The sequence below is a fragment of the Calypte anna genome, chromosome 8 (genome assembly GCF_003957555.1).
Source record: "Calypte anna isolate BGI_N300 chromosome 8, bCalAnn1_v1.p, whole genome shotgun sequence".
In the NCBI taxonomy this organism is placed as follows: Eukaryota; Metazoa; Chordata; class Aves; order Apodiformes; family Trochilidae; genus Calypte; species Calypte anna.
In genome coordinates this window covers 8,509,783-8,534,275 of record NC_044254.1, presented here as the reverse complement: position 1 = coordinate 8,534,275, position 24,493 = coordinate 8,509,783, and the positions used below count along the sequence as shown (strand labels likewise).

Sequence of the window (24,493 nt, the reverse complement as noted above, 5' to 3'; positions counted from 1 at the left end):
TATACAGCATAATTAAATTCCTATAGCAAATATTAACTTCACTCAAAGCAGAATCCTTTGCTCTCTCCTTCATTTTAAATTACTCCACAATATCAACTGCAGGGATAGGTGGTCTAAGTGGTGTGGGGTTTGCCCTCTACCTAAAGAGAAGCCAAAAGGCAACAGACATGATGCCAATACAGTAATTTTTTTAAACTTCTGTTGTAGAAGAGGGTAGGAGCACCACAAGCAATTAATACTGAAACTAATTCACTGCCCAGTGCTGTAATGTCTCAAGCATCCTATGGTCAAGTACATGAAGTTAACTTGATGATGTTATCTCCCACTGTACACAAATTGCTATAACCTGCCCTAATTTGACTTCAAAGGAATGCAGCCTGGCATAAAGCTTCTTAAAGTGCTCCATCTCCAGCATTTTACTATTCTGCTTCAACCACCTGTCTGAGGCTCAAAGGACAGCCCTGATACCCCTCAGCCAACTGCCCAGGTAGAGTGGAACACTAAACAAAACAAAAAAAGTCCTGTTCCAAATACAGATAACTTCCAAACATAGTTGAAACTGAGCAAAAAATGGAAACTACTTGGACATGTGTATTAAACATCTGGGCAGTGTTGCAAGCTGGTGTTGTATCAGGTGAACAAAGAACACCTGGCATGCTCAGGCAGCACTGTCTCCCAGCAAGAGCTGTTTCAAAAGCCATATCCCACTACATTTCCATTGTTAAGGACAGAAACAGAGAACTACTTTGAAAGGTGATCATCTCAGTACAAATAAAACTGTGTTTCAGTCATTTAATGCAACTGGAAATTTTTGTGGTCATAAGTTTGCTATTCAAATGCCTGAAGGATCTATAAGGTAGGCAGGTAAAGTATCATCAGTTTGTCTTTTAGTCCCTTTTTACAGAATGACAGAGCAGTCTCATTATTGGAAAACAGAACTCTCCTGTTTGCTTTAATGAATTACTGAAAGGAAAAGTAAATATTCCCAAATGCTTCAATGCTAGTAGAGTTAAATATAGCTGCCCTGCACCCAAACAGCATATGCCATTCAGTTTCTTGGAGGCATAAAAAAAAGTGTAAAACAGACAGGGAAAAAAGTTTAAAGTCAGTATAAAAGCAAGAAATACTATACCAAGTTTCAAAAGATGATGTTTTAAAGGTCAAATTCTGAAGCCAAAAGTGACAGCAATTAGCAAATGATCTTATCTAGTCTTAGCAAGCACAGTTCAGAGAATACTGAGTAAAGGAAACATGCAGGAGTATGCTTGACTTTTATGAAAAAAACCAAAGATTTCCTGTAGAACGGGAAGAGCAGTGAGCACAAATGATTTCAGTTCCTTTGGGTATTTCAGATTTATAATCATACAATGTTAGGGGTTGGAAGGGACCTTGAAGACTATCAAATCCAAGCCCCCTGACAAAGCAGGATAACCTAGGACAGGTCAAATGTGTCCAGATGAGCCTTGAAAGTCTCCAGAGAAGGAGATTTACAGCCTTTCTGGGCAGCCTGGTCCAGTCCTCCATCACCCTTATAGTAAAAAAGTTTTTCCTTGTGCTGAGGTGGAACTTCCTGTGCTCCAGGATATGTCCACTGCCCCTTTTCCTGCCTATGTCTCAGTAATCATGCTTGAAAAAACCCTTAACATTCAGTTCTGATGCTAAGTGTCTCAGAATTTTAAGGTGTTATTTAGTCTGGCTTAGACCTCACTGAATTGGAAAAAACTAGGAATAAATAAAAAAATATTTTTAAAAAATCCCAGTGAGTGTTCAGGATACAAAGTAAACCAAAGGAAGAAAGAGACTTACAACTTAAAGGAAGGTGATAAACTCATCACCTAAATTTTGCACAGTTGTTATTAAAAATAAAAAGTCTCTGAAACTGTCAAATGAGCCCACAAGAACACTTGGATTTTTCACTGTGTGCGCTCTAGGCTAGAGCTGCCTTCTGAGAGGATTTGGGGGAAAAGCAAAGCAAAAATAATAATTTTCTTTATCTCATATTCTGATGTGGATCTTGATTGCACCTGTTCTCACTACCTTATTTCTGGGTTACAAAAATATCAAGGTGGAGGGTGGTTGATATATTTTATTGCATAGACCTATCAGAACACAGTGCTTCAACAACCAAGTATTTGTGAGAAGAAATCTGAACTTCATCAAGAGGAAAGTGATGCAGAAGGGATCATCACAAGGAACATCCAAGTAGCATGAAATTAAGTTCTTGGGCACTTCTGCCTGTGTTTCTTTGGGAGTCTGTTTTAATATGGCCTAGCATAAAGAACAGAGAGAGGAAAGAGGGATCCTGGCAGCTGTAACAGGAAATTATGGAAGCAGTTCTCACTCTGTGAATATAAGAGAAACAAACCAGAACTGGAAAGGGAGTGCAGGGTCAAAAAGGGACCAGTGAAGATGGGCTTCAACATCTCTGCATTTCAGAGTAAAGATCAGAGACTTCCCTATATAGAAATGAAGTTTCTACTTAAGTCTTACTTTCATATTTACAAGGCTATGTAATTGTAGAAGGAAACCTGCATCCCAGGAGTTTTGTCTGGCTCTGTGCATTCATGAATTCAGCCACCCACCTCCTGAGAGGATGGTAAGTTTTATGCTAATTTTCCTTACTTTCTATACAGAACAAAACCAGAACTTTCCACCACAATGCATTCATTCATCCAATGCATCCTACATTTCAAGTGTAACAGCTGTCTCTTAGTTGTAAAAATAGAACAAGTACCAAAAAACCCCAAACTATTTAATATCTACCAACTGAACATATAGAAAGGAAGAACTATTTCACCAATAAAGCAAGTAATAAAAATAAATATTCACCTAGTTCTTTTTCCAACTTTTGTTTATAGTTGTTTACACACCTCCAGTTAATGAAGATGCCAGACATTTATTTTTCCCTTCCAGAATCCACAGGAAAAAAGCATTTTAAAAAATCCATCTATTAGTGATCTTAGTACACAACAAGTAAATTTATTTAATCAATAGCAAAAAAGTGTAAGACAAACACAACTACGTATATGCTAATAGACAAAACAATTGTACTAACAGAAATACCTGCTAGAAGAGTGCTACATCATTAGAACGAAACCATGATCTTTCCCAAATAAACCACACTCCCACCACAAAACTGAGATAGCAGCAACTTCTCAAGCACAAATTTTTTCAGACACAAACAAAACAGACATCTACTTACAAGAAGTAAAAAGCCAAATTTGTCATATTTATCATTTTTATATATATTCTTTCATACTAATAATTAATCACTGTTAGTAAGTCATAACTAAACTCAGATCCATTAGAAAGCTCTGAACAAAGTAATTTTTTATATAAAATTTTTTTTTATTTTATCCAACTGCCTTTGCAAGGATTAATTTCTTTTTTCTTATTGAGCAGTCAACCTACAGTGACTCTATTCCACCTAACACTTTTGCTGATGTAAAAAAAGCAAGCAGATACACTGTTCAGAGATAAAGATCACCTGCTGAAATCAAATCTACTTCCAGCGCCGGTAAAATAAAATTTCCAATACTTCATCATTTTCATTGTCTCTGCTGTTACCACTGAGTGGGGATTCTTAAAACACAGAGCCACATTTTTAAATAGTATCTGTTTACATGCATCTCTTTCCAATAAATTCCCTTGGGAAAATTGGTACAGCATGAAAAGGTGAAACTCATGCTTGAATCATTAATTCTACTTCCTAACAAAAAGCAATAGCATAACACAGTAAACACAGAGGAAAACCTTTTTTTTAACTGCAAGTAAGGCAGAAAAATTCAAAACCTCATTGTCAGCAAGTTATTCATATAGCACAAACACTGACACTGCAGGTTTTTTCCAAAAACAACAGTGAAAACCTATAAATAATCTCAAAGTATTGTTTACTGGGCGTTTCAATAAGAAAAGCACCCAGAACTATTATTTAATATTTTTTTTCCATTTTCCATGCTTGTTAAAGGTTCGTGGAGACAGACAATCCTAACATCAGTGGGCTAAGATGATGATGAAATACCCCAAGTGTTTCTGCCCCAGTTGGATCTATTTGAACAGCCTGTGTTCAAAGGAAGTTTAACATCAAGTTACCTTTCCATAGCTGACTGGCACTGTTACTCTCTCCACAAGTGCAGCCAGTCAGCTGGCAGAATGGCTTCAGGTGTGATGTCTGAGAAGACTGCTGTCCACAAGACAAAACAGCACTAATAGCCTAATTATTTTAGCAGAAAATCTTCCCATTTATTATTATTGTTCAGAGGGCAGCCACAGACTATGACTGATTCACAGGAAAACTAACAAGGCTGCCTGACAACTCCCACCCCAGTGATCCCCCTGCTTATACCCAGCCTGACTGATTCAAAGTCCCAAGTTTTTCCTTTAAGAGAAGACACAGAAAAATAATTTAGCTTTGACCTGTAATTACCACAAACCATGTTACAGTATCCTAACATATCACATGTTTCTTCAAGCTACAATCTATCTTGAAGCCTTTTCAAAAGTGAAAACACAAAAATGCCAAGAGCAAAGGTGATACAGAATGTAAAAAAAAAAACCAAAACAAAACCAAACACAGATGAAAAGTATTTTAAAGCTTTTAACACTTAATTATGTACCTGCAACAAGGTACTGAAGTATTCTGTATTACAAAACATAACCATATACTACACAAAGACTACAAGTCAGGAGGTTCTGCATGGTGGGGGGACAAGGAAATGGGATGGGGACTGTTCTTTATATCTAGCAGTCATGAGAAAAAATAAATAAATAAAAGGAAAAAAGCAGATGAGAAACACAGATACTGCCACAAACCAAGAGAACCAGAATTCATCTTTTAAAATTTGCATTCAGAGATCATAATAATTATGGTGAAAAGACAATACACAAACATGCACAAAAGACTACTGTAAAAATACTTTTTCCACAATCATAATGTCAAGTATTTGTATGTAAACACATGTGGAAGAAAAATTTTGGCATTAAAGCCAACATATTTTCTCCTCCTTGAAAGTGTGTGTCCCTGCAGTTTTCAGTTCTGTTTTCTTTATGTCAAAAGCCCAGTCTCCCATTCATTCATGACACTCAACTAATGAGTGGTTTGAAAATGCCTGTAGGCTCCATTTATTGTGCACTATTCAAAATCTATTATAAATTTTAAGTTTCAGGGAGGGGTACAGCTTCCTGGTATGCACCACTGGAATTAATAAAATAAAATTTGTGAAGTTTATCTCCACAAATGGCTTTAGAAATCATGAGGTTGTAATATCCACAGACTGGAACGGGGCAGGGGGCAAAGATCAAAAGTGTTAATGAATTCTGGCACCAATTTAAGCACCTCTTTCTCAATATACTTAGCTTCATGAAACAGTTTAAAGCACAGTTTCCACTCAGAACAAATAAAGCTGTGAATGCTCAGTACTTCTACAAGTCAAATCCCAAAGTTTTACCTTGATTATCAGAAATACAGAATAAGCAATTGCAACGCCCACCAAAAAAATAGTTTGGAATAGATTACACAGTATCCCTTAAGAACAGTACCAGAGACAGTAAGAAAGCATGATTTTGGAAGAACATTCAATTGTATTCACCAAGAAACCTCTGTCTGGAATTCCCTGCCTTGGAAATGACCACAGCAGCAGATGCTGCATGAGGTGCATGTCCTGCACTGCCAGGATTCCTAGCCAGGGCAGCTGCACCCTCACCACTGAACAGAGCAGTGGCTCTTCAAAGAAGAAATAAACCTGTAACTTTTGCTGGAGTGCAAGATATTCAGTTGAAGGATTCTAGCCTTTAAATGCTCTATTTTGCAAACTCTTGAGTTGCTCCCTTAGATTATAAGAAATTAGCTAGTTCAAAAAAGCATAAAAATACTAAACAGATGCAAGCTTTTTTATTGCTATGCAGAGTTTACCAGATTTGACACTTTCATAGCCAGAGCCATTATTGCAGCTTGACAAGTAGCTTGTACACCACAGTTATCATCAGAGTTATTGTCAGGTAACACGGATGGGTACTGCCAGAGGTCTTCACTGATTTTTGTCAACAGTAACAGAACAGCATCACTCTTGAACCTTGAGTCCCATTCCACATTCTACATTTGCAATAGTTTACATGAAAGTTTCTCCTTTGTGTTCCCCTGTATTTGATCTGTAATTCCTACACCACCTGCCTCCTCTCTGCCCCCATCCCAGACCTGTCCCTACCCAATTTCTGTCACTTCATCCCATTTTCTTCATTTACACAATAGCATCCTGCTCTCAGCCAGTCTGTTATTCCATCCAGGTTCTCCTGGCAAACAGTTTCTCTGTCTCTAGGATCCTTGCCCAGTCTGTCCTGCTCTCCAGCAACAATTTAGCTCTTTAATCTCACTGTGCTCATGTCCAGTATTAGGATATCCAGTTCACAGTTTCACAATTCATTACACTACTCATTCTTTTTGACTCCTCAGTCTCTCTACTACCTTGTGCCATAACCTCCCCAATCTCCTTTCTCTCAAAAGTGCTCACCAGCTGGTCCCAGTCCACTTGTATTCCCTGTTCCCAGCCAGATCCTCTCACTCCTCAAGGATTACTTGACTTCTTGTCCCATCCTACTCTTCTCTCTGCTTCTTCTTTTGTCTTTCCACATTCATCTCAGATCACTCCCTTCCCTGTACTGTTAAAAAAAAAAAAATACTCTCTAAGAGATAGAGAAGCTTCAGCCCATCCAAAGCATGTGGAGAAAGCTACTTCAGGAAAAGCAAGTTCAGTCACCTCCACTACAGGCTGAGGCACTCACAGTCACTCAGCACACACCACTGGCAGCAGTAAGAGATACAAGAGGTTCACACAGCTTTAGGTGATTCTCCACCTTGGCTGCTAAGCTCCAGCAATTTCTGTTAAGCACATCTGACCTCTTTGTTAGATGCATTTAAGTTTAAGTGAGTTTTCACAACCTTTATTGTGAGAAAATTCCTCTTTCCAAGTTTTAAGTCTGTTTCAAAGGACAAAGGCCTTGGAATATTTCAGATACAAGAGTTGCTAGGTTCTACAATAAATAAATAGATTTAAAAACCAACCAAACATACATACATCTTGGCTGCAGTATACTAAATCAGACAACATTTTTGAAAACATACACCCTCAAGCAGGCAGCTGGCATGTGGCATTTTCATATGAAATTTTGCCAAATTAAGAACACGCTCCCACACAAATAAATCATTGGCAACCTGAACAGAGTTACTGCCCTGTGCACACTACATGTGGAACACGTATAGTTCCATCTACATTGGAACATGGGAGATATCATCATTGTCCCACCAATGGTGGGACAGCCAAAGGAGTGGAAAGACAACTATTTCCCATAACTGCTAAAGTTGTGAAACAATGTCCTGCATGATAAAGATAAAGCCAAACAATACAATCAGTTAATAGCTGAGGTTTTCCCAAAACAATGTTATGCCCTGCGATGGGGTAAACACCTGACCTGCTACATTCTAACACTGCACCTTACACAGGTGCTTCTCTGACTTCACTTTCCCAAAAATCTCTAATTAGCACTGTAAAAGAAAATCAGCACTCTTGAAATTAAGAAAAGTCAAACCATAGCTAAACATGTGCTACCAACATTCACCAGATAACCCCACTGTCTCAAAAAAAATGGTCTCTATCCCTAGGTACATCCCAGTACTACAATCCACCAAAAATAGTTCGAAAAAAACAAGTGACAAGTTCCCATTCTCAGCAAGATAACCAGTTTGAATGCAGTGAGAATGGATAATCAGAGGCTTCTAGCCATCCAGCAATCCAGTGCAGCTAGTTTGCAGACAGAAAAAATTACCTTCTGTACCAATATGTGCTCCCTCAGCTGCCTGCCATGCTGCAGAAGAGTGGGTTAAGATGCACTAGTAAGTCTACAAAAGCAAACCTTGCAAAAGTTTCTGATCTGCATCTGATCATCACCCATGTAAGTCCAAAATGATGTGAAAAACCCTCCACGATTCAATGTTGTCCAGCTTCACAGACACTGCAAAACACTCAGGATAAGTCAGACTGGAGTAACTACCCCGTACCCCCGTGTTCCTTCCAAATTCACAGCCATTATTACAACATTCCTACAAATCCCCCAAAGCTGTCATCTCACCCTGTAGCCAACTCATGCTGCAAGACACTTGGGCTGCAGCCACATCCATTCTGCAACCCAGTCATGGTTGCTTCAGACAGGAGGGAGCAGCACTCTGGGCTGGCAAAGCTGCCAGGGACTGAAGCTCAAATCACTTCCACTCTTGAAGCCTGTAAAAAGGGAAGCTGTCCCATGACACAGCACACACAAGGTAGTAAAGCCCAGAGTACTGCAAACAAGTGCCCAAAAACCTCATTGCCAACATTTTGGCACGGGGAGAGGATGGAAGATATGTATCCCAGATCATGTGGGGAGGAGAAGCAACTTCACACAGTGAAGCCCAAAATACCCATTCCATTACTGGTGAAACATCAGAATGATAATCAATAAGATTTCAAACAAGCCTGAGCAGAGTTCCAGCTCCTGCAAGGAGCAGTTTAGATATGCATCAGTTGCTTGGAAGTGACTATCACTGCATCTCCACTAACCTATAAAAAACAAGCATGTTTAAGGACAAGGCATTCACTGTTGCCAACTACAGAAACCTGAGATACCACTACAAACTTCATACTGATGAGAGGTTTTTAAGTATTTGTCTTATTTTATCCAATTATAGTATGTTTACTTTTTTAAATTTAGAGTTGAAAAAATACACACACAAAGTGTTCTCTGACGAGTGGCTGAAGTGCCTAGGTGGCATTTTCTAGAATTTATTTTCCATCTATCATGAGAAAGTTGCAAATGTATTTTCAACATTTTAGATGAAAGCTTTCATGGCTGTTCCCAAACCATGATTAACTTCCATATGATCTAGGATCTGTATCCTTTCCTTCCCTTTCCTTTTCTTTTTCTTTTTTTGGTATGCTAAGATTATTTGCCAGAAAAATGAAAGCTGGCTGTAGAAATTAAAACACACCTACTAGAAGTATACTTCTTATTTAAAAAAAATCCCCCACATTTTACTGTCTTGATACTCTCCTTCCTTACAAGAATTCTTATAACTTCATATTTCATCTTAAGTAATATGATTTTTCAGCAGATTTTACTAACTAGTCTTTTTTTCTAGTCACTATAATGGATTAAGGAAATCAGTAGATGCTTCTTTATTTATGGCACTTCCTTTATTCAACAACATCAATTGCTGCTTTAAAAAAAAAATAAAATTCAAAACCAAAGAAGTGCACAGAATAATTTCTGCTCTGTGATAGACGAGAACCATAACTAATAGAAAAAGGGATCAAGCCTCAAACATGCTTTACCACATATTTTTGCATGACAAAAGGAAGTACTATTGCAAGGTAACAGCAGCATAACCCACAAAATACCCTTAAACTTGATAGCCATGTACTATCACCAGGTCCATAGTAGAGAGCACTGACACCAACAACTGTACGTCAAACACAAGTATTTCCCCCTCACTGGTAATGCTTTCTGGTTTTGTTTTTTGTTTTGTTTTGTTTTTCTTGGATTTTAACAGATCCTGAGAATTCTATTATAATCCACCTTAATGTACCAAGAGATTTCCCTCTGCTGTCTACTAAATGGAGACAAAGAGAGCATTATTCACAGGTAACAAGAGGGATGGCATAAAAGCTGGGCAGCAGAGATGTGGACCATTAAGGGAAGAACTAAAGAATTCACTGGGGTGCAGTGTGAGGCACAACAGCTTTGCAGCTATTCTCAGATGTGCCAATAATGTCATAACAAATACCCAAATCAACTACTTAAGTACTTATCCCTCACATAAACATAGGTTTCACTGTCATTCATGCTGTGGTCCATTTGCAATTTCAAAAATATACTTGATCCTTTGTACCCATCACACAACAAGCGTGGCACCCAAACATTCCTCCCAGGGTGCCTAAATATCCAACAAACTTCAACCAGCATTCAAGCAACAACCAAAGTATGGTTTGTTTGTTTTAATAACACAACCTGGTTATTTGCTTTCATAGTGTGACAGACAGCCATTCTGCATACCATTACATATAATTTATTTTTCAGGCACTTTTAAAAATATTTGTTTAAGAAGATGCAATATAACTGATGCCCCCCCATATTTAAACTCATACCATCCAAGCAGTCTAGCAAATAATTTCCTCCACTAGTAACTTGGAGCACATGTGACACCTCATACATATTTTATAATAGCCTGATAGGATGTCATTAACATCAAACAGCAGTCTAAGTTTGCTACATTAAACACAATCCCCGTGTTAAGAGCACAGTCACAAAGTGCCTCCAAGATTGAGCCTGTAAAAAAATACCCAGCAACTTGGACAAGGTGTAATGAGGCCAACTGCACCAAAGAAGCCATTATTCACATACTGGATTTAAAATGGAAAAAACAAAAACAAAACACAAAGAAAAAAAAGACAAAAAACACCAAACCTAAGAAGAAAAAAAAAAGCTTCAATTGGCCATAAGACCCGACATGCCATAAGGCAAACTGTCACAGAGTACTCATACTAATAAGTGTTGTGTCCAAACTGAACATTCAAAAGGAAAGACAAACCTGCCTTTATGTTTTATGAAATGTAAGCCCATAGAATTCATAATTCATGAGATGAAGAAAAAAATATCAGATTTGGATATAAATATTAATGGAATGCTGTCAACTTGTTTAGAACCACATTTTCACTGTCCTACCCTACAATTATCAATCTAGAAGATAATATATTCTTCAAAAGCTCAAAGAAATCAGTATGAAAGTCATTAATGAAGAAATTAACATTCTCTGTTCATGTAGGTCTTAAGCAAAACAGCAGAACTCTTACACATCCAGCTGTCACTGAGAGAATGCCAACTGGCTGGCATCATTTGCTTCCAGTTATGCTGTGTTGACAAAAATAATGCTGGGGTGCACACAAGAAAGTACACCAAAGGGACATACTAAAACTATGAAGTTTTAGTGAAGACAGGGTAAGAAAAGAGGGGAAGCAGTTGTCAGATGACAAAGATAAGAAAGCTAGGTAAAGTTTCAGAATACAAAGTTAATCATAGAATCATAGAGTGACTAAGGTTGGAAGGGACCTTAAAGATCACCCAGTTCCAACCCCCCTTCCATGGGCAGGGACACCTCCCACCAGCCCAGGTTGCTGAAGGCCCCATCCAATCTGGCCTTGAACACTTCCAGGGAGGGGACAGCCACAGCTTCCTTGGGCAACTGTGCCAGTGTCACATCACCCTCAAATTAAAGAATTTCTTACTAATGTCTTACTGAAATCTGTCCTCAAGTTTGAAACCATTATAGTATAATATAATCTCCCTTCAAGCTTAGGCAATGGGTCTTGGATGGTTTTTTTTTCTGATTAGCTAAACACGCATTTAAAATCTCCAAAAAGAAAGCTATTTACTCATAATGCACAACCACATAACAGTTAGCTCACTGCACATAATTTCAACCAAACATGAAATATATTTTCAGAATATTTTTAGGCTCAAATCAAGTAGTATTTAACTAGACCTATAAGTGATGCAGTCATTTCCATTTTAACCTTCATTTTGTTTGATACAGTGGTTAGCAGCTGAATTTCAAGATCTAGAAGAAACTTTTGCCCTGTAATGCCAGACCTTTTCTGCTTTCACTACTATAACAGAGAACAGAACACTAGAACACAAAACTCAACTGTGTCAAAAATCAGGAATGCTGTCTGAATGTTCTTCTAAATGGTAGTGGCAGGGCTTTTCTTTACATTGTTTTTTCTTCTCACCGGCCCTACTATGATTTCAGTCTAGTTACGTCCCCATCTGCACTTCCACTCTGGCAAAAGTGTTAAGAATACTTGAAGTATCAACACTGAGCATACATTGAGTTTAAACACTCCACTTTTCCTCACAGATCCTGACATTTTCACTGCAGTTCACCCAGCAATGAGAACACAGAATGAGAAGACAAAGTGTTACAAGCTTTTAATTTTTTAAAAAAGTTAATTCCTACCTTTATCATTCTAGAGAGATCTCCAGCATCAGCTAATTCCAACACTATGTTCAGTTCATTGTCTTCAATGAATGAGGCATAATATTTAATTACATTGGGATGATTCAGTTGCTAAGAATGCAGAATAACACACATTTTAGTGTAGAGCATGTCTTACCTTTTAAGACTGACATATGAAACATTCTTATTTAGGAAAACAAAACAATCCCTGAAATCTGTTTCAGTATGACAGAAAAAAAAAAGATTACTATAAATGAGAAGCATTTACAAACAGCTGGCATTTTATGATCAACATGATAACTGTAGGAAGTTGCAATTTTGGAGGAATTTTGCATCAATGTATCTAGGAAATAGCATGCTAAACTGTTACCTGAAAAAGCAAAGTACATTTTCCAAAATAGTATTTTACTGCACACAAGTTATTTACAATAATGTGGTTTTAGCAAGAATTCCTATTTGAAAAGTTAACTACCTTCCTGTAGTACATTTACGTCTCAAGGTTAATTTTTAGAGCAATAAAGATTACAAAATTCCTTAAGTGAGGTTTATAACAACTATACACAGACAACAATATACATGTCATCTGTATCTATGATAAACTGAATATACTCTGATGACTGCACATTTTTAAAATATATTTTCATCAATTAAATTTAACGTATATAATTATATATGACTGTATATATTGTATACTATATAAATATATTCATATTTAATTAAATATATTATATCTTTTACCTTAAGAAGATCTATTTCTTTGATGCAGTCAGCACGAGCCTTGGCATCCATTAAATCAAATATCTGCACAAGATATAAGACATATTTAATATGTGATAAAAACACACCAAATTGAGTTACATAATCATTATTTCATAGCATCCATAATAAAACTTGAGTCATGCATTTCATGGCAAAATGCAACATTGCAGTAAAAAACATTCCTAATCCTCTGACTTACTGATTGACTCCATGATATTGATTCTTTTAGCACCCTTGTAGGAAACACATCCATTGTTGTAAGTAAACTTTGGCAACGACATAATTGCCATCTCCATGTAATGGTTCAAAACCACACAACAACAATTTAGCACATTCCCTTCAAGATCTAACCCAAATGACAGCTTCCTCTCCCATTTCTGCCACACCATTATCACAAAGTTATTCTTTCTAGCACTGAGCATACCTTTTTTCCTACTCTTTTGCTACAGTCATCCTTTTCTATTCTAACTAATGCATACACTTTTATTCTCTCAGAATCAAAACTTCATTGTCTCCTCCAGTTCTCTCTCCCATTTCCTTCCCTTCAGCTAGCAAACAAGTGATTTGAGCTCTGTAATTTGTTTACTAGAGCACATTTTTCTGTGCTCTCAACTGTCACCTTGACTTTTACAGCCTTTTACAGTCAGACATCTCTCCTCTTCATTTTTTTCCCACCTCCCATCTGCTCCAAATTATTTTGCAATGTATCTCATTTTGCCTCCTCCAGGTAACACTGGAGGTTACCCTCCACTAATTTCCATTTTTTTCAGAGTAATTTTTCCTGCATTTTTTCTCAGATGTGCATCTCCATACACTGCCATCAACCACTCTCCTGAGAAGTTACCAAAACGTTACTTCTTCGCAGAACCCTTCATCTCTCATTTGCCATTACTTTCTGAATAATTATTTCAAAAGCAAAAAATACCATTAATTAACTTCTGAGTAGTTTGCCTATTTAGAGATATCCAGAAAAGTAACAGATACACTGGGAGTTACAGGAATTGCCACAACACCTAAGAGATTACCTTTGCCAACTACATCTTTTCAACACACACAATTCCTTTCTAGATGGCCTCCAGTAAAAGATGTACTTTGTGATGTGTAGATTACTGGTACCATCAGCTCAAAAATATCAAAAGCTCAACAGCTGACATCTTCCATTTTAAATCTGTTCACCAACTCCAGAAGCAAAAATAAGGATTAACAGCACTTTGAGTGCTGAATGTCTGCAAAGAGGTCACCTCTTAAACTGACTGGGCAACTGTCTAGATCAATCGCACCTTCTTTTACTATCATCAGAGGCTCAATCAAATCAGGGAGTCCACAAAAGTTCTGCTAAACCTCATCTCAACTTTCTAGGCCATTGGGTTGATTGAAAAAATTACATTTGAGGGAAAAAAAAAAAATCACATAAAAGAGAACAAGAGACACACAGAATAAAAATAGGGCTCATATAATAGTGAAACACTAAAAATTAGACAAAACCAGACACATCCCAAGCAGTCAACAGCCTGGCCTTGGGACACAGCTGCAAGACATCCGCAAGCCAGATGAAAGGGATGGAAAGGAGCACTCCCCTCAACTCACCTTGTTACAGCCTTGAGCACTGGGTAGAACACTGAGAAATTGGGCTCACAGCATTAATATGCCATTAATATATTAATGTGTTACTAGCATACTAAAATACCCACCCATAGGCTAGAGGGACCCCTGCTAACAAAGAGCCCCCAACTCTCTGAGCATACACAATGAAATTTTTGAGTGTTGCCACTTTTAATGGAAGCAAGGAATTGGTTAACCAGTCATGGGTGAAAATGAGAGAATAATGTTAGAGAGAAAGTTCTTACAATTTTAGGTATAAGAGCAGCACGTGCATTTTGGAAAATTGAGTTTGCTTTGGGGAATACCACCCTGCTCCCCTTTCTGCACAGAACTGGATATTAAAGCAAAGATCTCAACTCTGTGCATGGATTGGTTTATTGCAGACCAGGTAATGAGCCCCACTTTGGGGACAACAGGAGGAACCCCATGTTGGAGCAGGAGAAGCCTGTGAGGAATCCTTCTCCCTGAGAAGGAAGGAGTGGCAGAAAACCATGTGTGACAAACCATAAATCCCACTCAGTTTCCCTGTGCCACTGGCAGGGAGGAGGTGGAGATACAGGGAGCAAAGTAATTTGGGTTCAGGAAAAACGGAGGGCTGGCCAAGGTATTTAAGCTCTGGGTTTTATTTTTCTCTTTCACTTATTTTGATGCAATTAATAATGAATTAAATTAATCTTTTTTTTCCCCAAGTTGAGTCTGTTTTGCCCATGACCAGAATTGGCGACTGGAGCCCTCCTAGTCCTTGTCTGGACCCATGAGGTTTTAGTTGAAATTTCTCTTCCCCATCCCATGGGGGGGAAGCAGTCAGATGCATGGTCCTTTGTTAACTGCTGGACTCAAACCAGGACAGCCACAATGCACAGTAAGTTTGTAATTCCTTTCATCAACTGAAAGAAGCCTGGAGACTTCATCAATGGAGCCCAGTCCTCACAGAGCACACATGTGCTCCTGACTAGCCACTACTTCCATTCAGACAACCAATCTTCTGTCCTCAAAGCTGGCATAAGAAAAAAAAAAAAAAAAACAATAACCCTGGAGTGGATACAACATTCACTTTTTGACAAAAAAAACCCTCAGGTGTACATAAAGAAACAAATTCCAGGCTTCTAAATTGTAAGAAAAGAGGAAGAAAGAAAGAAGAAAACAAAACTACTTGCCAAGAAAAAATTGAACAAACCATCTCATAAATACTTGTATATTAATGCCTGGATGATGGGAAATAGAGTAAGCTATAATCAAATATTCACGAAGGAGAATGTGGGGGACTTAGCAAAAACACAGAAGAGTAAGTCCCAACAAAGGAATGTTAACACTAAGAAAGCTATTTCAGATGTGGAAGAAGAAAAATTATCTGAAATTTATATCTTATTTATGTCTGAAATCACAAGTACAAGTATTAAGAGGTAAACAGCATTGATGGAAGAGACAGAAGATCATTCATGAGTTAAGATTGGGAATTTAGTGAAGGAGATGAAACAGCCTGCATCTGTTATAGATCTCAACTCTGAATAAAAAAACACTACACTAATTTTGACAACAGAATAAAGTCCTAACATTTGGTAGTCACGAAAGAATGTAATGATTTTTTTAGGAAACATTTAGGAATGTTTCAAATATGAGGGGTAGCACATGAACTGAGGAAGTACTGGGAAGGCACAGTTCTCTTTCTCTGTAACTAAGAGACCAGCAAATGGAAAATTTGCTACCCTCCTCCCTCCAAAACAATTCTTGAAAGTGTGCACCCCAGGGAGCACAGAAAAATGGGGACAGGTATAGGGGCAAATCTTGAAACTTCACTCTTTCACTAAGTTATATGGCTAATAGTGAGACAAGAACCTTCCTTATAAATGATACAGAGATTAGATGTTGACAGAGAACTGCAAACACACTTGAGCACCTAGACAAAGCTGCAGAGAGAATTTTAGCTGAAAATTGTACACAAATTACCTACTTGTAGCATTTGCTAAGTCAGCCAAAACACAATTTCAAGATTCGAAATCAAGAGTTTTCTTTCCTGAAAGAGCAGGGCACTTCACACCTGTTGATGACTGTTCCAATCTGCAAAGAGGCACAATAACTTACCCATACTAGAAGTGTTTCCCCAGCAAATTTTGTGAGCAAAGTTTTTTATAAGCTACATCTCTGACACAGAGCACAGCCTATATATCAGTACCTCTCAACAGAGGAACAACAAAACAAAAGTGAAGCCCTAGACTAAGGACTGCTAAAGATACAGGATCAAGGCACAGGAAAGAAAATCTTTGTTAGTGCATAAGGAATGGTATTCCTGGTCCTCCCAATTTGTTAGTAAGTAGCCTGGAATAGACTAGACCAAGCAGCTGCTCTCAGGAATGGTCAGACTGAAGTTTTATAAATGTGACTCCTCATATTTTTTATACACTTCATACAGCAGTGGTAAATTTTATACAGCTTCAGCCAAACTAAATATTTCAAGCCTTACCTGAATAAAATTAAGACAGCAAAACTTATGATCCTTATAAACACAAAGACAATCTGAAAATTTGCTGTGCATCATTCTTAAGATTCTCCATCAGACTTTGATTCAGATCTAACCTCAAAAGGCTATACACAGCATTTCCAGAAATCCAGAATTTTAATTTCACAGACAGTAATGTCCTCCAACAACAAGGTTGGAAAAAAATCTACAACCCAAACCAACAGCAGTAACAAAAGGGAAAAATCACCCAATCTCTGGCCTCTGAAGAACCTCTGTACTATCATACAACATTCAAACAGCTTGCAGAGATTTTCTTTCCAAGTAGATTATCTTTCCATTTTGCCAAACTGCTGCAGTTCAGATCAGAGGCCCCCTGTGTAATCAGCCATGTCAGCTCACAAGAAGCCTACTGTAAACATGAAAAAACCTCCACACTTCACCACCAGAACATGACACCGAAGGACAAATATCTTACACTGAAAAACAGAAGCTGCAATTAAAGACTTTAAGACCCCAAGAACATCTTTTCATGTGCATGTCAAAATTACACACAGCACCTGGCCTGTTCTGCAGGAGCTGCAGCTCTCCTTCACTTGTGGTTTACTACAGCCTGGCCAATATGGATAGATGGCAGTAATTCCATCACAACTTTTACAGGTTATAGCTTTGCAAGCAGACTAATTACATATTTGGCTACTACTATGCAGCAAGGCAGCCTGACAGGTCAGCTTTTGCTGCCCCTCTTCAGCATGCACTGAGCAGGATATATTTCTCACACTCAATATGTAGCCCTGTAAAGATGATATTGGGCCATGGGCCTGAATCTGCCTCAGAAACATAAAGCCTAAAGACATTCCATGTTTTGAAAGGACTTCTCCTGGCCTGAACTTGTATTTTGAGCTCAGATTTAACTGTAGTAGCACATACTTTGCACATGAGAGACTTTAACAGTAAAAAAGTCATCACAGTTAAGAGCTGTGTCTAACTTGGTTTTAGATTCAGCTCAGCTCTGTGCAACTGCAAGGTCTTAAGGAAACTGTAACAGATACAATAAAGGTCTAACAAAACCAGAGTGACTAACACTGATAAACTTTTGGACCAATTAGCAACCAACTGCTTGAAAGCACCCGGCATACCCCACTGCAGAGCCACCACCATCATCCTCTTCCCAGCAGAGCTCAGAGCACTGAAAGGGCACTGAAACATGACCAGGGCCCATGTGAAGAAGTTTGTGTACATAGATTATTGGGTACCAGCAGTAATGAGACTACAAGTGTGAGCATCCCTGTAATTGCCTAACAATAAAAACTGTTGCATCTTGATTAGACTGCTAGGGCATTAATTAGACTAACAATAAATTCTAATCCTTGACTCCACTTAAGAGGTCAGGATCACGGGGTGATTCCAGTTGGAGGTGAGTTTCCCTGGTCAGCACAAATTGCTCTATGTAAAATACACTCTTACTTAAAAATTTTATTATTTTTCCCTAGTTTCTATTTTCAGGAACTATGGTAAGATTAACATTTCTACAAAGGAATTATGTTTGCTGTGGAAAGCCCAACAATAATAATTAAAAACATCTCTTCAGTGTTTTATGGTGTGCTGTTTTTCATGGAGTGTATTCAGGAATTCTTACTGCAGTAAGCACCTTAGTTAAAAAAATCTGTGAAACTCCAGAAAACTATTAGGCAAATATAGCTGAAGAGACTTAAGAAAGCATTTTAAAAGCCCCTTATTTTCTTTCTACTTAGCAAGAACACTAAGTGAAACAAAATATCCATTTTTAGCTCTCAGCTTTTTATCTCCCACAGCAATCAACAGCATACATAGGAAGATCAGAAGGACAAGTATACATTGACACTTATTCCAAAATACCTCTATGTGCTAAGCAGCTAAAGGATCTCTTTTGACTTCGAATTGAATATCTCCTCCAGTGCCTTCATGCAGGTGTAGATTATAATGTTATTCTTTCAGCATTACAGAAAATACCAGCTTTAAGTACTGTCAAGAGCTATCTGTATTTTTAGAATAGTTTCTAAGCTATTGCAATAAGACAGAGCAGGAACTGTTCCCTGGGCAGGCTTGTAAACTAAATTAAGAGGCTGCAATACACTAAACCATCTTCCTGAGTAAAGGTCTTTCTTATACACATATAGGCAACCTGGAAGGCTATACATATAGCAAGAAGCTTTATAAACATTTAACCACCACATGGCCAAAATTAGAACTTAGGACTTCTAAGGGCAGATGGTATTTGATCCATTACAGCTACCAATTAAACTTATCATGTAAAGCAACATGTCAAGTTGGGAATCCATTCCCCTCCCTCTGAAGTCCAGAACTTTTCCAAGTCTTCCTTTTCAGTATTGCCAAGGAGAAAGGTCTAATGTCATAATTTAAATGACAATTTTATTCATTTCTGCTTGAAATTCTGTATAACACAAACCTACCAAAAATACTTCCAAGGCATTAACAGAAACATGACAGCTGTAACATAAAGCTACAGACAGGCAAACAAAACAGATTTGATTGCACATAAATATAAAGAGATATGATACTGCATAGCAACAATGAGCATTAGAGTATTTTGCCACCACAGCAGTGCTGTGCTGAGACAACAGTGCTTCATTAAGTGTGAAATTACAAATGCTTTCCTAGGATTAATTATCTTTAATTCAGGCCTGTAGTAGCAATCTACTGTCAATGCACAATGAATAATGAATATAAGAGCTAGATAAAAGGATTCATTGTCTGAATCTCTAACACAGGGGTCTCCGATTTAGGAATGAAAGGGAAGAAAAGGTGGAACAGCGTAAGGCAGAAATGTAATGAATCTGAAATTTTTTTAAAATACACAGTCTCACAGGATATTTTAAATTCTGAGTTGCTGGATTTTAGTGAAAAAATAGCTCATAAAGTGAACTTACACAGCCTTACTGTCAGTGACTTTAGATATTGACAACTCTTTTGCCATATAAAGATGTTTTGTGAGCAGTTATTCCAGCATCTAGAAGTTGCTTATTTCCCCCCTTTGAAGTGACAACTGGAGGGCTTGCTGCTCAGAATACCACAGCTTACCTCAAGGTGTTGATGGTCCTGTTGCCAAGGTTACCTAGGGTGGCAGTAGTAGATTTATTCTTCCCCAGACACAATTGTTCAGTACAGTTTGAGCCTCAGACTTAACACATTAAGAAACTTACTTATCTAGAAGCTTTTCAAACTTCCACTGCTGTGTTCATAGCATATCTAAGGTTGATCTTTCCTGATGTTTCTTCAGCTAAAATTGTAGTTTAGACGTTAATGAAGTAGCGAGGATTTATTTTTTAATTCTGATTTTATTGAGGTAGTATTGCCACAGCATCTCAGAAACACAGTTCCATGGAAAAAGAAACTAATTATTGTGAATACTACTTCCCTAGTTAGAAGAAACAGAACCACACATGGGAGGGTGAAGCACAAAGGGTACAACAAGAAGAAAATACTATGTTCTATATTCTGCTGGCTAAATTACTAGAAAGAAACTGCATATTTTCACTCTGCTACATACCCTACTGGAAACTAAATCAAGAAAACCACTACTTTGTGTCATCTAGACTCAGCAGCAACTACGAATTCAGAGTGGTTTCTGTCACCATCTGCTTGTCCCTCCTCCCAGAGCATCTTACTGCCACTTGCTTCTGCTCACACTCGGTTCTACAAACATACATTTTGTACACATTAATGTAACATTTATCAATATTGTACATATTTCAGCCAAATGAAATTTTAGTAGCAGAAAATAAATATTCTTGTTGGAAAGCTTTGTCAGAAACCAACACTAGCAATCCTTTGGAAGAAATAATGGCCTGAGATCCAGTAACTCCTGAAGGGTCAAGCATGTTACAGACATGGGGAATCAGTGGTCAAATACACATAAAGAGAACAGTTGTAGTGGAACCCCAGCCAGAACCCAGGCAGTGGGTGGAATGGACACAATTTGCAAGATTAGGGAGGAAGGGATGTAGTAGTTAAGATGAGAAAAGGCAAAAAATGGGAAACTAGAAGAAAATTCAGACCTCAGTTACATTATTCAACACAAAGTACAGCATTTAGGTACACTGCCTCAATGTAGATATGTGGCAAGCAGTATGCATGCAGAGGTCTAAAAGAGATTAGAGCTTCTCCCTCATGACATAAAGAAACATTCCTTCATTTTTGTCCACACCAAGCTTCCATTAATGAGCCATCAGAAAAAGGTAGTATTTTAATTAGAATAAAAGAAAACATGACTGAAATTAAAAGCAAGCATCACCATCATAAAGCAGACCCACAAGAGCTCCTCTGAAAAGGAATCACTTCTCACTAATTGTTACTACATTTAACAAAAATATTTCTAGATAATCTTAGGGAAGGTCACAGAAGCACAGTAACAGTTAAGATGGTTTTCTGTCCAAGCTTTCTGAACAGCTTTAGATGTCAATTTTGCAAACTGAAATGGTTGTGCCAAGTGCTGCCACAAGCCTTTTGAATTCAAGATATCATCATACACATAGGAATTTTTTCCCCTTACAAGATAACCAAATCTTACTCTCCAGATAACAGCCTTATACATACATCCAGATTTCATATTGGAAGTGATTTTACATATGACAGAACATAACCTCTCCTGACATGCACTAGGCAATAACATTCAATAGAAAACCAACAGCATATGTTGGATATTTTCAGACAATCAGAACACTGATTTAGAACACAATTAGAACAGGATAAAGCCATTTGGTAGAGCCAGAACTTCCTAACCCTATTTCCTAACAAACATGAAAGTATATCCTTATATTAAACGATTGAATGAGAAGGTTTTTCTCCAGCAGCAAAGCTATCACACCTATATGAACATCATGATATCTTCTTTATTAGTTGAAAAAAATCTGTCAAGTTAGGAAATCTGATGCTAGAGCAGAGCTGTATATACTGACTTTAAGAATGCTGTTGAAAGTGCAGATGCTATAATGCCTCTATATTCTTACATATGTTACAAAAATTCCATAGTTAACAGTGAAAGGCCAGACTTTATGACTTTCTTTAAGAACCCAAGCATTCCACATCCACCTTAACTGACATGCATTTCAGGTCACATTTGACCTTTTTCATTTCTCACATATTGAAAATGTAGGAAGAATTAGCCCAGTGTTTTAAGGCTGTTGATCAAAAGTTATTCTAAGGAATATATTTCACCTCCTGAAGTAGTATATAGCTTGCAGTTTTCCCAGAAGGGGGAACCAACTCTCTTTTTTTTTTATGACTGCCAGAACTAGCCCTGCCTCCTGGTGCTGCTGAGCACAGGAAATCACAGAAATGGAACAGCAAGTCAAGCTATGACAAAGAAATTTACAGTGTCTACATTAGCACAGCACAAAGAAAATTATTAAAATCCCAAAACACTGGGAAAGAATCTACGAAATCTGACACACATTATTTTGCAATATATAAAGGTAACAAAAAAAAAATAAAGAAACTTGAGAGTTGATGGCAGGACTTCATCAAGTAACAAGCTAAAGATATCTCAAGAAATCAGAACTGAATTGACAATTTTAGTTTCTAACACACTGTCAGGGAATTTTCAAAGTAAATCCAGTACAGAACTATTGTAAGACCATCGTGCTCTAAAAGTCATCTCTGAGCAGCACCAAAAAAAAAAAAAATGGAAATAATACTGGACAGAGACTCACTTTAAGCTACCTGTGCAACAATTAAAAGGCAAGAGTTTTTAATTTAAACTATCGCTTTTTGCTTAAATAGTTTTAAAATCACTAACTGCAAAGATAAAATATCCAAATATATATAACATATAATGCAAATATAATATATGTAATGCATTCCAATATAATCAGCCTATTTCCTATTCTAAAATACATGTGGGATTAATGGGTTTTGGCCACAGTAACTTCATCAGATTGATGAACTGATGAACTTCCATCTTCTGTGACAGAACTGCTGTTTCACTGGTGGTTAAGCTATGAATCTCAGAAATATTCAGGGTCCTCGAGAACCTCAAATTACATTTTACCAATGCAGTTCACTTAGTTCCACAGTGTACTTGCATTTAACTACTACGTAAGGTCCACACACTGATATATTACTCAGGAACATGACAGCATGAAAGCAGTTGTACCCTGAAATCTGAAGGAAGCACCAAGCTACAGATTCAAGAAGTGTTGGTTTGTATTCACTAAAGGTAATTTTCAGGATTTTGTAACAGTAATTCCTTTCAGCTATTAAAAGTCTGATTACATATGCACCTTATTCAATGTATGCACCTTTGAAGCATGATTACTACAAGAAAAATTACTTAAATGTTAGTTTATTTAATAAAAATGTGTGATTTTTGCATAGTATATTCTCACATTAGACACCACTAAGCATTTATATTATTTTAACATTACAAACTTTGTTTAGGACTATTTTTGCACAGGTAATCTATACACATTATCTTTTCTCAACGTCTCTGGGCTTCACTTTCAAAACGCTGGTTTGTGAAATACAATAAAACATCATGTCATAAATTTTCAAATCTCTTAATATCCTACTACCTACATGCTAAGCATTTAGAAATTAAACTCACAATCAAATGACATAGGCCTTTCAAATTTGATTTTATCAAATCCTTTTAAATATTTATATATAAAGTCATTCTTACCTGAACCTTCTTCAGTGCCACTGGTACCCCATCCAAGAGGCACGTTGCTCTGTAAACTTCACTGAACTGCCCACGCCCAATCTTTTTCTCTATTCGAAAATTGGCAAGGGTGTTATAGCCCATGTCGGGTCGCAAGGCCTTCTAGAATCACAGATAGCAGAAAAAAAGTTTGCACTTAAGTCAGTAAAAGTAAGCAGCTGGTGTAAGGATACACCTGAAAGAATACAGCTTCAACTATTAAACTTGTTTTATTCAAATACATTATACTCCAAACTGTCCAAAACTAATCACAAGATGTTCTAAGGAAATTATCCATTCTACTATTTTGTAGAGTGAGAATTTAAAATTATAGTGTGTTGAGATAAATTCATGATGCTTTCACCTATCAGGAGTTTGAAATACAGATGAGAAGAAATACAATCAGGCCTTAACTTATCATGTTTCCTGGTTGCCCTAGCACTCTCAATCCAAAAAACAAACAAATAAATAAATAATTCACCAACCAACCCCCCCCCCAACAACCTACTAAAAAAAAAGGAGAGACTAAAGAATCAGCTTGCAAATAGTATATTAATGCAGATATTTAAGTAGCTATGCAATGTATTTTTACATATTCTTCTTCTGCTCCAGAAATCAATACATCTGAACACTCTTGTTTTGATAATAGTACAGTATCCATGCAAGAACGCATTCCAAAACACAGGACCTAGCTTAATGAGGTATTTGTAGGGCTTTTAGGGAAAGTGCCTAAAATTAGACATCACTTCAAGATTTAAAATTCTCTACACAGAGCTGCAAGACACAGACTCTCCAAACAGGGTGCATTTAAGAAGTATTGTGTACTTCCCTTTTGAACTGGGAGTTGCAGCCTCCGTCTGCACCGTAACTTGACAAATATTAGCGTGAACCACTAAGGCAGTGTGACAACCGCATGCTGAGAGCAAAGTCTCACTAATGT

The 24,493-nt window shown here is 37.4% G+C and overlaps 1 protein-coding gene across 1 annotated transcript in view; it reads right to left on the bottom strand.

Annotated features, from left to right (window-relative positions):
• NEK7 (NIMA related kinase 7) overlaps positions 1–24,493 on the bottom strand; it is a 67,735-nt gene that overhangs the window by 23,880 nt on the left and 19,362 nt on the right. The window contains 3 exon segments of the mRNA XM_030455621.1: positions 12,041–12,151; positions 12,779–12,841; positions 23,536–23,676. Of these exon segments, the coding sequence (XP_030311481.1) occupies positions 12,041–12,151; positions 12,779–12,841; positions 23,536–23,676 (315 nt within the window).